General features: G+C 43.7%; 1 protein-coding gene across 1 annotated transcript in view; it reads left to right on the top strand.

Moving 5' to 3' along the window:
- CCS (copper chaperone for superoxide dismutase) overlaps positions 1–5,448 on the top strand; it is a 28,847-nt gene extending 23,399 nt beyond the window's left edge. The window contains exons 5-7 of the mRNA XM_075325368.1: positions 144–221; positions 442–545; positions 3,202–5,448. Of these exons, the coding sequence (XP_075181483.1) occupies positions 144–221; positions 442–545; positions 3,202–3,355 (336 nt within the window). The 3' untranslated portion in view covers positions 3,356–5,448. The remainder of the gene's footprint in view (positions 1–143; positions 222–441; positions 546–3,201) is intronic.
- Positions 5,449–12,313: the final 6,865 nt, after the last annotated feature.

The raw sequence follows: 12,313 nt of genomic DNA, 5'->3' as shown, positions 1-12,313 counted from the left end.
AGGAAGGAGGAAAACCCTTAATACTTCTATATTAGCAATGTCCACACAATCCTATCCACAACGCATTTCTTGGTATAAAGATAAATTGGCCAGCCAAAATATGTATTTTTAACACTTTTGATCTTCTGTTTTCTTATATGTAGCACATTGGTGACCTGGGAAATATTTTGGCCTCTGATGATGGTCGAGCAACATTTAGGATTGACAATAATCGGGTGAAGGTGAGAGAGAAAATAATCCAGTCATATCCTCTGAATGGAGCGGAGGGCAATCTTGCACAATGCCGCTCCACCCATTCTTAATGGAAGTGCCGGACATTGCTGAGCACTGCGCTCCCATTAAAATGAATGGATCGGCAGTGTGCATGATCAGTCTCTGCTCCATTCGGTGTTAGTCGGTGGTTATTGTTTCACTAATGCACGCTGTGTCATTTCTTTAAAGGTGTGGGACATCATAGGTCGGTCCTTAGTTGTGGATGAAGGAGAAGACGACCTTGGACGTGGATCTCACCATTTATCTAAAGTTACAGGCAACTCGGGCAAAGGGTAAGAAGCATCACAATATGCTGTGTAGCTTTAGGGCAAATTACTTCTCTTTTTCTTTCAGCTTTTATAAGGGGTTTATTGTATTCTGCTCAAAAACTAAAGGGAACACTTAAACCAGGATTTTGTATTTTGGTGTTCCCTTTATTTTTTTTGTGCAGAATACTTAGGCTCTCATACATCCATACTATCAGCATTACATACACCGTAGGCCCCTGCACGGATGGTCCTGCTAGATTATAGCTTGGAGGTCTTCTCTTTTTATTTATACTAAAGATCAAATAGAAATAAGTCCAGTTTGCCGAATACAGTGTGTATTATACACATTGTTAGGATTCTGCTGGCTGGTTTCAGTAGTTGTCATGGATCAAGCAGAGTTTGCTGAATACAGTGTGTATTATACACATTGTTAGGATTCTGCTGGCTGGTTTCAGTAGTCGTCATGGATCAAGCAGAGTTTGCCGAATACAGTGTGTATTATACACATTGTTAGGATTCTGCTGGCTGGTTTCAGTAGTTGTCATGGATCAAGCAGAGTTTGCTGAATACAGTGTGTATTATACACATTGTTAGGATTCTGCTGGCTGGTTTCACTAGTCATCTTGGATGAAGCAGAGTTTGCCGAATACAGTGTGTATTATACACATTGTTAGGATTCTGCTGGCTGGTTTCAGTAGTAGTCATGGATTAAGCAGAGTTTGCTGAATACAGTGTGTATTATACACATTGTTAGGATTCTGTGGCTGGTTTCAGCAGTCGTCACTAATCAAGTAGTCTAGTTTACCGAATACAGTGTGTATTATACACATTGTTAGGATTCTGCTGGATAGTTTCAGCAGTTGTCACAAATCAAGCAGAGTTTGCTGAATACGGTGTGTATAGTACACATTGTTAGGATTCTGCTGGATGGTTTCAGCAGTCATCACGGATCAAGCAGCATTTGCCAAATACTGTGTGTATAGTACACATTGTTAGGATTCTGATGACTGGTTTCATCAGTCGTAATTGATCAAGCAATCCAGTTTGCCGAATACAGTGTGTATTATACACACTAGCAGAGCCAAATGCTAACTGTGTGTCTATTACACACTGCCATTTTGGTTCCAGAGGAAGCAACCCTAACACTTAGATATGACAGTAGCGGGGATCAAAAGCAGGACACCAGACATGGGGGTCTATTCATTAGTTATCTACAGGCAATTTTTAGAGCTTGACTGAAAGATTAACCCATGCCATTGTAAATGTACAGCACAAGGTTAACCTTTTCGCTGCCAAAACAATTTTCACACTCTTGAAGAACACAAATTACAAGATAAAAAAATTATAACCCTTGTTTTCTCAAAGTAGACAGGCAGGCACGTTAAAAAATGGCCATAAGTACCTTTATAAATTATGAGCGCCTTCATGCAATTTTGCATCACTGCATTATGTTTGGCAAGAAATGCATATAATGTATGTTTGTGGTTAAACTTCTATACCGAGCAGAGCCAAAGCAACACAGCGCCTACTGAAAATAAGGGCTCACAATGGGCAAGGTTCATACATGTGACTTTGTATGTCTCGATGCGAGCATCTTCACATATCGGCGAGAAATGAATAGATCAAAACGTTGTACTAGCCAGTCAATCTGACTTAAACAATAGGTCATTTTGCAATTACACGTTCCTTTTAAAGTCCCAGAGATACGCCAGGCGAGTCAATAATATGGCACGCAGGAATAGAAATACCTTGAGAACGCTGCTAGATGTCATTGTTGAAGAGAGGAGTAGTTCAACATTAACTTGGCCAAATGTGTAGTCTGATGAAGGGTAAGCTGTTGCCCGAAACGCGTTACTGAAACGCCAAGTAAAGTATGTTAGTTTATGGTACAGCTGCTGTGCAATACTGACAGCTCATCTAGGTATCCAGCAGCGCCTTGTGTTTTGTGTTGTGTTTTTTACCATACCATAGCACTTTTGTCACATGGCAGCCATCAGTGGGGCTTAATAGACCCCGCTTACTTACCATAGGATCCATTGTGGTTTTCATGACAGGAGCTTGCAACAGGGATTAAATTGCACGCTGCGTTACGCCTGCTCTGTAGTCACACCCCCTTGTGTTTAAGTAGCTAGGTCTCCCAGCAAGCTTTGCTGACCTCTACAAAGCCATTTGTATGAAAGCCGCCTTGGTGGAAGGAGCTGCTGTGGATTCTCCTGAAGTTGTATCCTCTCCATTTTGGTTATTTATCCCCTGTTTGTTTCTCCTACCCTTTTGTGTCTTTAGTGCAGCGGTGGGTCTAGTGAACCTCACCCGCCTCTCACTAGCCAGGGCATCTATAGGGTTTTCGTAGGGACCCAGTGTGCTGCTCGGCCACAGTTGCGGAGACTGTATAGAGACCGGCTAGAAGAGTAGAGACAGCTACAAGTGAGGTTAGGAGGTGCCCACCTACCCTCTCACTAGTCCCAGAGCCCACCGCTGTTATTGTTTCCCCGGTGTCCCCCTTGTCTGTGGTGTTTTTAGGTGTGTTCTTCGTTGTGCGTCGGAACGCGCTTGCAACACTCGTTGTGTGACAATCCCTTTCCAAATCTGAAGATGTACTGATCTACACTGAGTATTAACAGAAAACCAATGTTAGGATTATTTGATGGCTATGTAATTGTTCTATTTGTCTCTTTTACAGGTTGGCTTGTGGAATCATCGCCCGCTCTGCAGGCCTTTTTGAGAACGCAAAAAAAATTTGTTCTTGCGATGGCATAACCATATGGGAAGAACGAGACCATCCTATAGCTGGGCCGGATCGGAAAAAAGAGCATCCTACCTATGCACACTTGTAGTGCCTTGCTAACTGGAACAGTCCTAACCCCATTGTGATTTCCTTCCACAAACCACTAGCACACATGGTCGTCATTAAACTAGTACTCCCAGTTCCACCAGCTCATTTTGCAGTTGGTGATATCGGTGCCTTTTTTACTTGTACTCTTGACAGAAGAGAGTTTGCGTTAAGACTTGGCTACATGTGACGTATATCCGGATGACGAATGTGTTGCGTTTTCTCCGTAAAAGTAGTGAATTAAATTTTATCTTCTCTCATCCACACACTGCAAGGAAAAGTTGAAATGAGCCAACACTGTAGATTTGACATTCGCAACATATCTCTGTGCGCCTTGGTTATTTCTTGTGGATTTCGTCAGTATATCTGTACCATCTGCGCAGCAGTAAACGCAGCTATATGTGCAGGTGTAGCCACTGAAAATTACCTGCTACATTTTCCCTGCAAAAATCAATCTCAAATACCAGTACTCTGTCTCTTCATACCCTAAAAAATGCAACTACCGTATTTTTTTGTTTATAAGACGCATCGGATTATAAGATGCACTCCAAATTTAGAGAAAAAAAAAAGTGTTAAAAAAAAAAAATGGGGGTCCGTCTTATCAGGAGTGGGCGGCAGCGGTGGTGGTGCGGGGTCACCGGAGGCGGGTACTGTGCTGGGGCTGCGCTGTGCTGGGGCTGCGGGCCGAGGCAGCTGCGCTGTGCTGCAGGCACCAGTCTGAAAATGTCGGCAGTGTGGACATCAAATAATGGCTCCCGGAGCGCCGACATTTTTAGGATGGCACCCTCAGCCACACAGCACAATGCCCTCTGCCCGCAGCCCCTGCACATCTCCTGCAGCCCCTCGCACAGCGCCCGCGGCATTGCTCCTACGACCCCTCTCCACCATCCCCCAGTATGCAACATTCGGATTATAAGGCTATGTGTCCACGGGAGAATGTAGCTGCGGATTTTTCTGCATCAAAATCTGCAGCTTTCCCGCAAAATCCGCATTTGCCGCGGATTTGATGCGGATTTTGGTGCATATTTTTTTTTTTTTTCTCCCAATTTTAAAGCCAAAATCCGGATGAAAATCCGCGACAATAATTGACATGTTGCAGATTTTTCCGGATCAAAATCCGCACGAAATCCGCTGTGGAAAAATCTGCAGCGTGGGCACAGCATTTTCAAAATGCCATAGAAATGGCTGGGAAGTGCCTGAGCTGCAGATTTTCGTAAAATCCGCGGCTTTTCCGCGAGAAATCCGCGGCAAAATCCCCGCATTTTCCGCAGCGTGGGCACATAGCCTAAGGCACCCGCGGCATTGCTCCTGCGACCCCTCTCCACCATCCCTGGTATGCAACATTCGATTATAAGATACACCTCTCATTTTCTTCGCAAATTTTGAGAAGAAAAGTGCTTCTTAGAATCCAAAAAATATGTTAAGCAAATGGGACCAACATGATGATCTATGAATCCTTAACGCATTTTAAGAATAAAAAGTTTAGCAGAACTTAATTTATTTCCCAGTAATACAGCACTTATTATGTTTAGGAAAACCTACGAAATCTGTCATCCGAGCTCATGAAGTATACAGCTTTTCTATGCTGCAAGTACCCGGATGATTTTATGTATTTTCTTTTTTTTTTTTTTGTGAGCTTGAAAACCAAAGATTAACATTGATCTGCAGGCGAGGTGCTCATTGCTTAGGATGAGTCTTTACATTTGTGATTTTATTATAAATGCAGTGCATTAAATATGAATCTGGCTGAAAGTGATGGATTTGTAAATTTGTATATAAGATATTGAAGAAATTCTAAGCTTGTATATTTCTGGACAATTTGCAATAAACCATTAAGCTGAATTTTTGTTTTTATCTTGGAACTGAAAATAAAGAAAAACCCTTTACAGTGAATGTCTAAATAGGTCCAAAATTCTGCACTCCTTAAGTTTTATATACAGTGCCTTGCGAAAGTATTCAGCCCCCTTGAATTTTTGAACCTTTTCCCACATTTCAGGCTTCAAAAATAACGATAAAAATGTTAATGTTCTGGTGAAGAATCAACAACAAGTGGGACACAATTGTGAAGTTGAACGAAATGTATTGTTTATTTTAAACTTTTATAAAAAATAATAAACTGAAAATTGGGGCGTGCAATATTATTCATCTCCTTTAAGTTAATACTTTGTCGCGCCACCTTTTGCTGTGATTATAGCACAAGTCGCTTGGGGTATGTGTCTATCAGTTTTGCACATCAAGAGACTGAAATTCTTGCCCATTCTTCCTTTGTAAACAGCTGGAGCTGAGTGAGGTTGGATGGAGAGCGTTTGTGAACAGCAGTTTTCAGCTCTTTCCACAGATTCTCGATTGGGTTCAGATCTGGACTGTGACTTGCCCATTCTAACACTTGGATATGTTTATTTGTGAACCATTCCATTGTAGATTTTGCTTTATATTTTGGATCATTGTCTTGTTGGAAGACAAATCTCTGTCCCAGTCTCAGGTCTTTTGCAGACTCCAACAGGTTTTCTTCAAGAATAGTCCTATATTTGGCTTCATCCATCTTCCCATCAATTTTAACCATCTTGTTCAGGTGTGTTCAGGGTGATGAGCGGTGTTGCTTTTACGCCAAACATATCATTTGACATTGTGCCAAAATAGTTTGATTTTGGTTTCATCTGAGCAGAGCTCCTTCTTCCACATGTTTGGTGTCTCCCAGGTGGTTTGTTGCAAACTTTAAACACTTTTTATGGATATCTTTGAGAAATGGCTTTCTTCTTGCTACTCTTCCATAGAGGCCAGATTTGTGCAGTGTACGACTGATTGTTGTCCTATGGACAGACTCTCCCACCTCAGCTGTAGATCTCTGCAGTTCATCCAGAGTGATCATGGGCCTCTTGGCTGCATCTCTGATCAGTCTTCTCCTTGTTTGAGATGAAAGTTTGGATGGTCGGCCCGGTCTTGGTAGATTTGCAGTGGTATGATACTCCTTCCATGTCAATATGATCGCTTGCACAATGCTCCTTGGGATGATTTGGAAATCTTTTTGTAACCAAATCCGGCTTTAAACGTCTCCACAACAGTATCGCGGACCTGCCTGTTGTGTTCCTTGGTCTTCATGATGCTATCTGCGCTTTAAACAAAACACTGAGCCTATCACAGAGCAGTGCATTTATATGGAGACTTGATTACACACAGGAGGCTTATATTTAACATCATCAGTCATTTAGGACAACATTGGATCATTCAGAGATCCTCAATGAACTTCTGGAGTGAGTTTGGCTAGTTTCACACTTGCGTTCAGCGGAGTCCGTCACTATGGAGAATAGCGCAGTCCGTTAACGCACTGCGATATTCTCCATAGACTTGTATGGATGACGCACTGTAACGCAAGTGTCAGCGTTGCATCCGCCGGACGACGCAGCGTCGTTATTTTGACGTTGTGTCGGGCGGAAGGAATGCAGCATGTAACGTTTTTTTGAGCAGCGGAATCCTTTGGATTTCACTGCGCATGCTCTTTCTGGCTCCCTCCACCCGTAACCAGGGTACACATCAGGTAACCAAGGAACCCTGGTTAAGTGTGCCGGGAGCCCGACACTTCCCCGCTCGGCTCCGCCCCCTCCCCGCACTCCGTATGTATACACACACACAATCGCACACACACACACTCGCACGCACACACACTCACACTTACACTCTCGCCTGTCCCCCAGCGATGCAGTCCCCGCGGCACTGACGTCCTCAGCCATGGCCCTGCTCGGCTCCACCCACTTCGCACTCCGCCCCCCCGCTCCCGCTCCCCGCACACATTGTCGGCGACCGAACGATCGGCTGATCACCCGGCGGCCGGCTACTGTGAGTGATCGGCTGATCACCCGGCGGCCGGCTACTGTGAGTGATCGGCTGATCACCCGGCGGCCGGCTACTGTGAGTGATCGGCTGATCACCCGGCGGCGGACTACTGTTAGCGATCAGCTGATCGTTCACAATAGTCTGCCGACGATAGAACTGTAAGAAAAACAAAACAAAAACGAATTGCGTTGTTTTGCAGCATCCGTTGTGCCACTATATGCAACACATCTGTTGCATCCGTCACACAACGCAATGCAATGGATGCCGTTCAACGCAAGTGTGAAACTAGCCTTTGCTGCACTGAAAGTAAAGGGGCCGAATAATATTGCACACCCCACTTTTCAGTTATTTATTTTTTTAAAAAGTTTAAAATAAGCAATAAATTTCGTTCAACTTCACAATTGTGTCCCACTTGTTGATTCTTCACCATAACATTAAAATTTTTATCTTTTATGTTTGAAGCCTGAAATGTAGGAAAAGGTTGAAAAATTCAAGGGGGCCAAATACTCTCGCAAGGCACTGTATATCTGTGTGCTTTTAATGATTTTTTTTTCTTTTTCACTGATATGATTGCATGAGTCCTTGCATTATGGGGGAGAAATTGTTACTTTAAAATATGAAGATAAGCTTTTGTCTAGTCAATAGGGCTAAGATGTCCCACTCACCGTGTTATCGCGCCCCTGTGGGTGTGATATGATTTGCAAGAGTTGGCATCATCTGTCTCTGCAAAACTTACACATGTGCACGACTTTCTTTCCTGCACGTCACAGCACCTCTAAGGGTACTTTTCCACTTTCGTTCCTATATGTGCAAGTTTTGCAGAGACAGATGATGATGGCTCTTGCGAATCATGTTATCACACCCACCGGGGCATGATAATATGGTGGGACATCCAGTCTGAGAAAAAATGTTCCATCTACTAGACAAAAGGTTATCTGCATACTTAAGTGGAGCCAGAAGACCAAAAAGAGCTTGACTACCCATCACTAGTGGTTTAGAGGGCAATGAGGAGCTGTTGGACTCTGTCAGAAGGTTTTTGCTATGTAATCTGAAGGCAGCAGGATGTAGGGGTTAACACATTTCATCGATGTTTACATGCAATGTTTGTTTCAGCTTCCGGAGATTAGGATTACCTGACGAGATCAGTCATCATACCCATTCCTGTGATTAGCAGCTCAAAGTTTATAGACTTTTCACATAGAGAGCATGATGAGAGCAGGGTCAGCTTTCTCAGTGCTGCATTGCTAAAACTACAAACACTGACTGTCAGAACGGCTGCAGCCAGTAAACTAAGTGATACATGGTTGGATTCAGGATCTCTCTGCCTACACCAGGCTGCCCTCAGCTGAAGTAGCAAAAACCTGCAGACACATTGAAGGATCGCGCTTTAAGGATCATGTGGAACAGCAGAAGTGATCAGATCGTGTATCTGCTTCAAGTCCCACTAGGGGACTAGTAAAAACAAGAAAACGTGTTAAAAAAAAAAAAAAAGTTCAACTCCCCCCTTTTTGCCCCATTGAAGAAAATTGTGCAATAAAAATTTTTTTAAAGTCAAGGGTATGCACCTGTGTAACTGGCGCCCTATAGGAACTTCATTTGTGTGCGCCCCCGCAATGAAATTGTTGGTGTGAGTGGTTGCCTGATCAGTATTCTGCACCTGTGTTACCTTAGCCTTTTATCATAGGGGGCCGGCTGCATCCTATTGGTGCATTTCCGATTGGACCCATATTGGCTAATGGCTTTTTCTGGTGAGGTTTTGTTTTTTTTTGTTTTTTTTTTTACTTTTTTTCAGACTTTATGTCCTTTGCTATGAATTATACATGTTTGGTATTTACAAACTCGTACTGACTTGGGGAATCATATTGCCAGGTCGGTTTTACCATATAGAGAACACGGTGAATAACCAAAAAATAATTGTGGAATTGCACTTTTTTTTTTTATTTTTTATTAAATTTACCACACTAGTAATTTTTTTCTCCCTTTTCCAGTACAATATGTGGCAAAATGAAGTGTGTAATTCAAAACCACACCTCGTTCTGCAAAAAACAAGCCCTCATATGGCTATATTGACGAATTTGCCAATCCTGGTGTTCTGTGGCAAATGCGTCCTTCACGGTGTTGGGCAGTGAGCACAACCCCCATCTGTGAATGTCGAGCCCTCATGCCATCCTCATGGAGTCGGTTTCTAACCATTTGTGCAGACACATGCACATTTGTGGTCTGCTGGAGGTCATTTTGGAGCTCTGGCAGTGCTCCTCCTTGCACAAAGGCGGAGGTAGCGGTCCTCCTGGTGGGTTGTTTCCCTCCGACGGCCCCCTCCACGTCTCCTGGTGTACTGGCCTGTCTCCTGGTAGCGCCTCCATCCTCTGGACACTACGCTGACAGACACAGCAAACCTTCTTGCCACAGCTCGCATTGATGTGCCATCCTGGATGAGCTGCACTACCTGTGCCAACTTGTGTGGGTTGTAGAGTCCGTCTCATGCTACCACGAGTGTGAGAGCACAACCAACATTCAAAAGTGACCAAAACATCAACCAGAAAGCATTGTACTGCGATGTGGTCTGTGATACCCACCTACAGAAACATTCCTATATACACGCACGCAACCTCAGATCCTCACAAGATCTCCTTCTCTACTCCTCTCTTATCTCCTCTTCCCACAATCGCGTACAAGATTTCTCCCGTGCCTCCCCCATACTCTGGAACACTCTACGCATATCAGACTCTCCCCTACCGTGGAAAGCTTCAAAAGGAACCTCAAGACCCATCTCTTCCAACAAGCCTACAACCTACAATAACCCTCAGACCACTATATCACCGCAACCAGCTCTGTCCTTACCTATTGTACCATCACCCATTCCCTATAGACTGTGATCCCTCGCGGGCAGGGTCCTCTCTCCTCCTATACCAGTCTGTCTTGTAATAATAATAATCTTTATTTCTATAGCGCCAACATATTCCGCAGCGCTTTACAATTCAGGAGGCTCATATACATATCCATATCATATACATAAACATATACAAACAAGTAACAATTGTACTGTTAATGATTGTTGTATGTATACCCTCTTTCACTGTAAAGCGCCATGGAATAAATGGCGCTATAATAATAAATAATAATATATATACTGTATATATACACACACATATTTGGTATCGTTCAGAAATGCCCGATCTATCAAAATATATAATCAATTAATCTAATCTACACGTTGTGGCGATAAAGAAAATCTAAACGCCAAAGTTACCTTTTTTGGTAACCGCATTTTTTTTTTTAATGGAATAACAGGTGATCCAAACCTAGAATCTGCACAAAAATTGTATAATTACAAACGTCAGCTCAAGACACAAAAAATAAGCCGTCACTGAGTCTCAGATCTCGAAAAATGAGAACGCCACAAGTCTCGGAAAATGGCGCTAAAAGCGCTATTCTTTTTTTTTTTTTGGAAAAACGTCTGAAATTTTTTTCACCCCTTAGATAAAAGTACACATCTGGTGTCTACGAACTCGCACCGACCTGAGGCAACTTACTGACATGTCAGATTTACCATATACCGTAGTTATAAAATACCACAAAAAACATTTTTGTTTTTGCAATGTCACTGCACTAAAATTTTTTTCCCATACACTGTGTGGTAAAACTAATGGTTTCACTCAAAAGTACAACTCGTACTGCAAAAAATAAGCCCACATATGGCAAAATTGATGGAAAAATGAAAAGGTTATGGCTCTCGGAAGAAGGGAAGGAAAAAAACGAAAAAAGTAAAAAAAAAATCCCAGCGGTATGTTTATATTTTTCTCTTTTTGGGGGAAAACTTTATTAAAAAATGTTTTTTCAATTTTTTACCTCAGAAACCATTCAGAAAGGGCATGAGGTGAACACAGCATGCCTGGTGTTTCAGGCAGTAGACGCTGCTGAGGTAAACATGACGCTGCTGAGGTAAACATGGTGTTGCTGAGGTAAACATGGTGCTGAAGGGTAAACATGGCGCTGCTCAACTAAACATGGCGCTGCTGAGGTAAACATGGCGCTGCTGAGGTAAACATGGCGCTGCTGGGCAAACATGGCGCTGCTGAGGTAAATATGGCGCTGCTGAGTTAAACATGGCGCTGCTGAGGTGAACATGGCGCTGCTGTGGTAAACATGGTGCTGCTGTGGTAAACATGGCGCTGCTGAGGTGAACATGACGCTGCTGAGGTAAACATGACGCTGCTGAGGTAAACATGGCGCTGCTGGGCAAACATGGCGCTGCTGAGGTAAATATGGCGCTGCTGAGTTAAACATGGCACTGCTGAGGTGAACATGGCGCTGCTGTGGCAAACATGGCGCTGCTGAGGTGAACATGGCTCTACTGAGGTAAACATGGCGCTGCTAAGGTGAACATGGCGCTGCTGAGGTAAACATGGCGCTGCTGAGGTAAACATGGCTCTACTGAGGTAAACATGGCGCTGCTAAGGTGAACATGGCGCTGCTGAGGTGAACAAGGCGCTGCTGAGGTAAACATGGCGCTGCTAAGGTGAACATGGCGCTGCTGAGGTAAACATGGCGCTGCTGAGGTGAACATGGCGCTGCTGAGGTGAACATGGCGCTGCTGTGGTAAACATGGCGCTGAGGTAAACATGGCGCTGCTGTGGTAAACATGGCGCTGCTGTGGTAAACATGGCGCTGCTGTGGTAAACATGGTGCTGCTGAGGTAAACATGGCTCTGCTGAGGTAAATATAGCTCTGCTGAGGTAAACATGGCGCTGCTGAGGTAAATATGGCGCTGCTGAGGTAAACATGGCGCTGCTGAGGTAAATATGGCTCTGCTGAGGTAAATATGGCTCTGCTGAGGTAAACATGGCGCTGCTGAGGTAAACATGGCGCTGCTGAAGTTAACATGGTGCTACTTAGATTAACATGGCGCTGCTTAGGTAAATATGGTGCTGCTTAGGTAAGCAAGGCACTGCTGAGGTAAATATTGCGCTGCTGAAGAGAACATGGCGCTGCTTAGGTAAATAATATAGCGCTTCTGAACATGGCGTTGCTGAGGGACTGACAGGATAAAATGTGATGATGATTACGCTCTCGTATTATACACTCCTCCCTCACCCTCAGTGAGGGTGGTATTGTGTCGTCACGAGGCCGG

This window comes from Anomaloglossus baeobatrachus, chromosome 10 (assembly GCF_048569485.1).
Source record: "Anomaloglossus baeobatrachus isolate aAnoBae1 chromosome 10, aAnoBae1.hap1, whole genome shotgun sequence".
NCBI lineage: Eukaryota > Metazoa > Chordata > Amphibia > Anura > Aromobatidae > Anomaloglossus > Anomaloglossus baeobatrachus.
The sequence above is the reverse complement of the archived record's forward strand: the minus strand, read 5'-3'. Positions and strand labels throughout refer to the sequence as shown.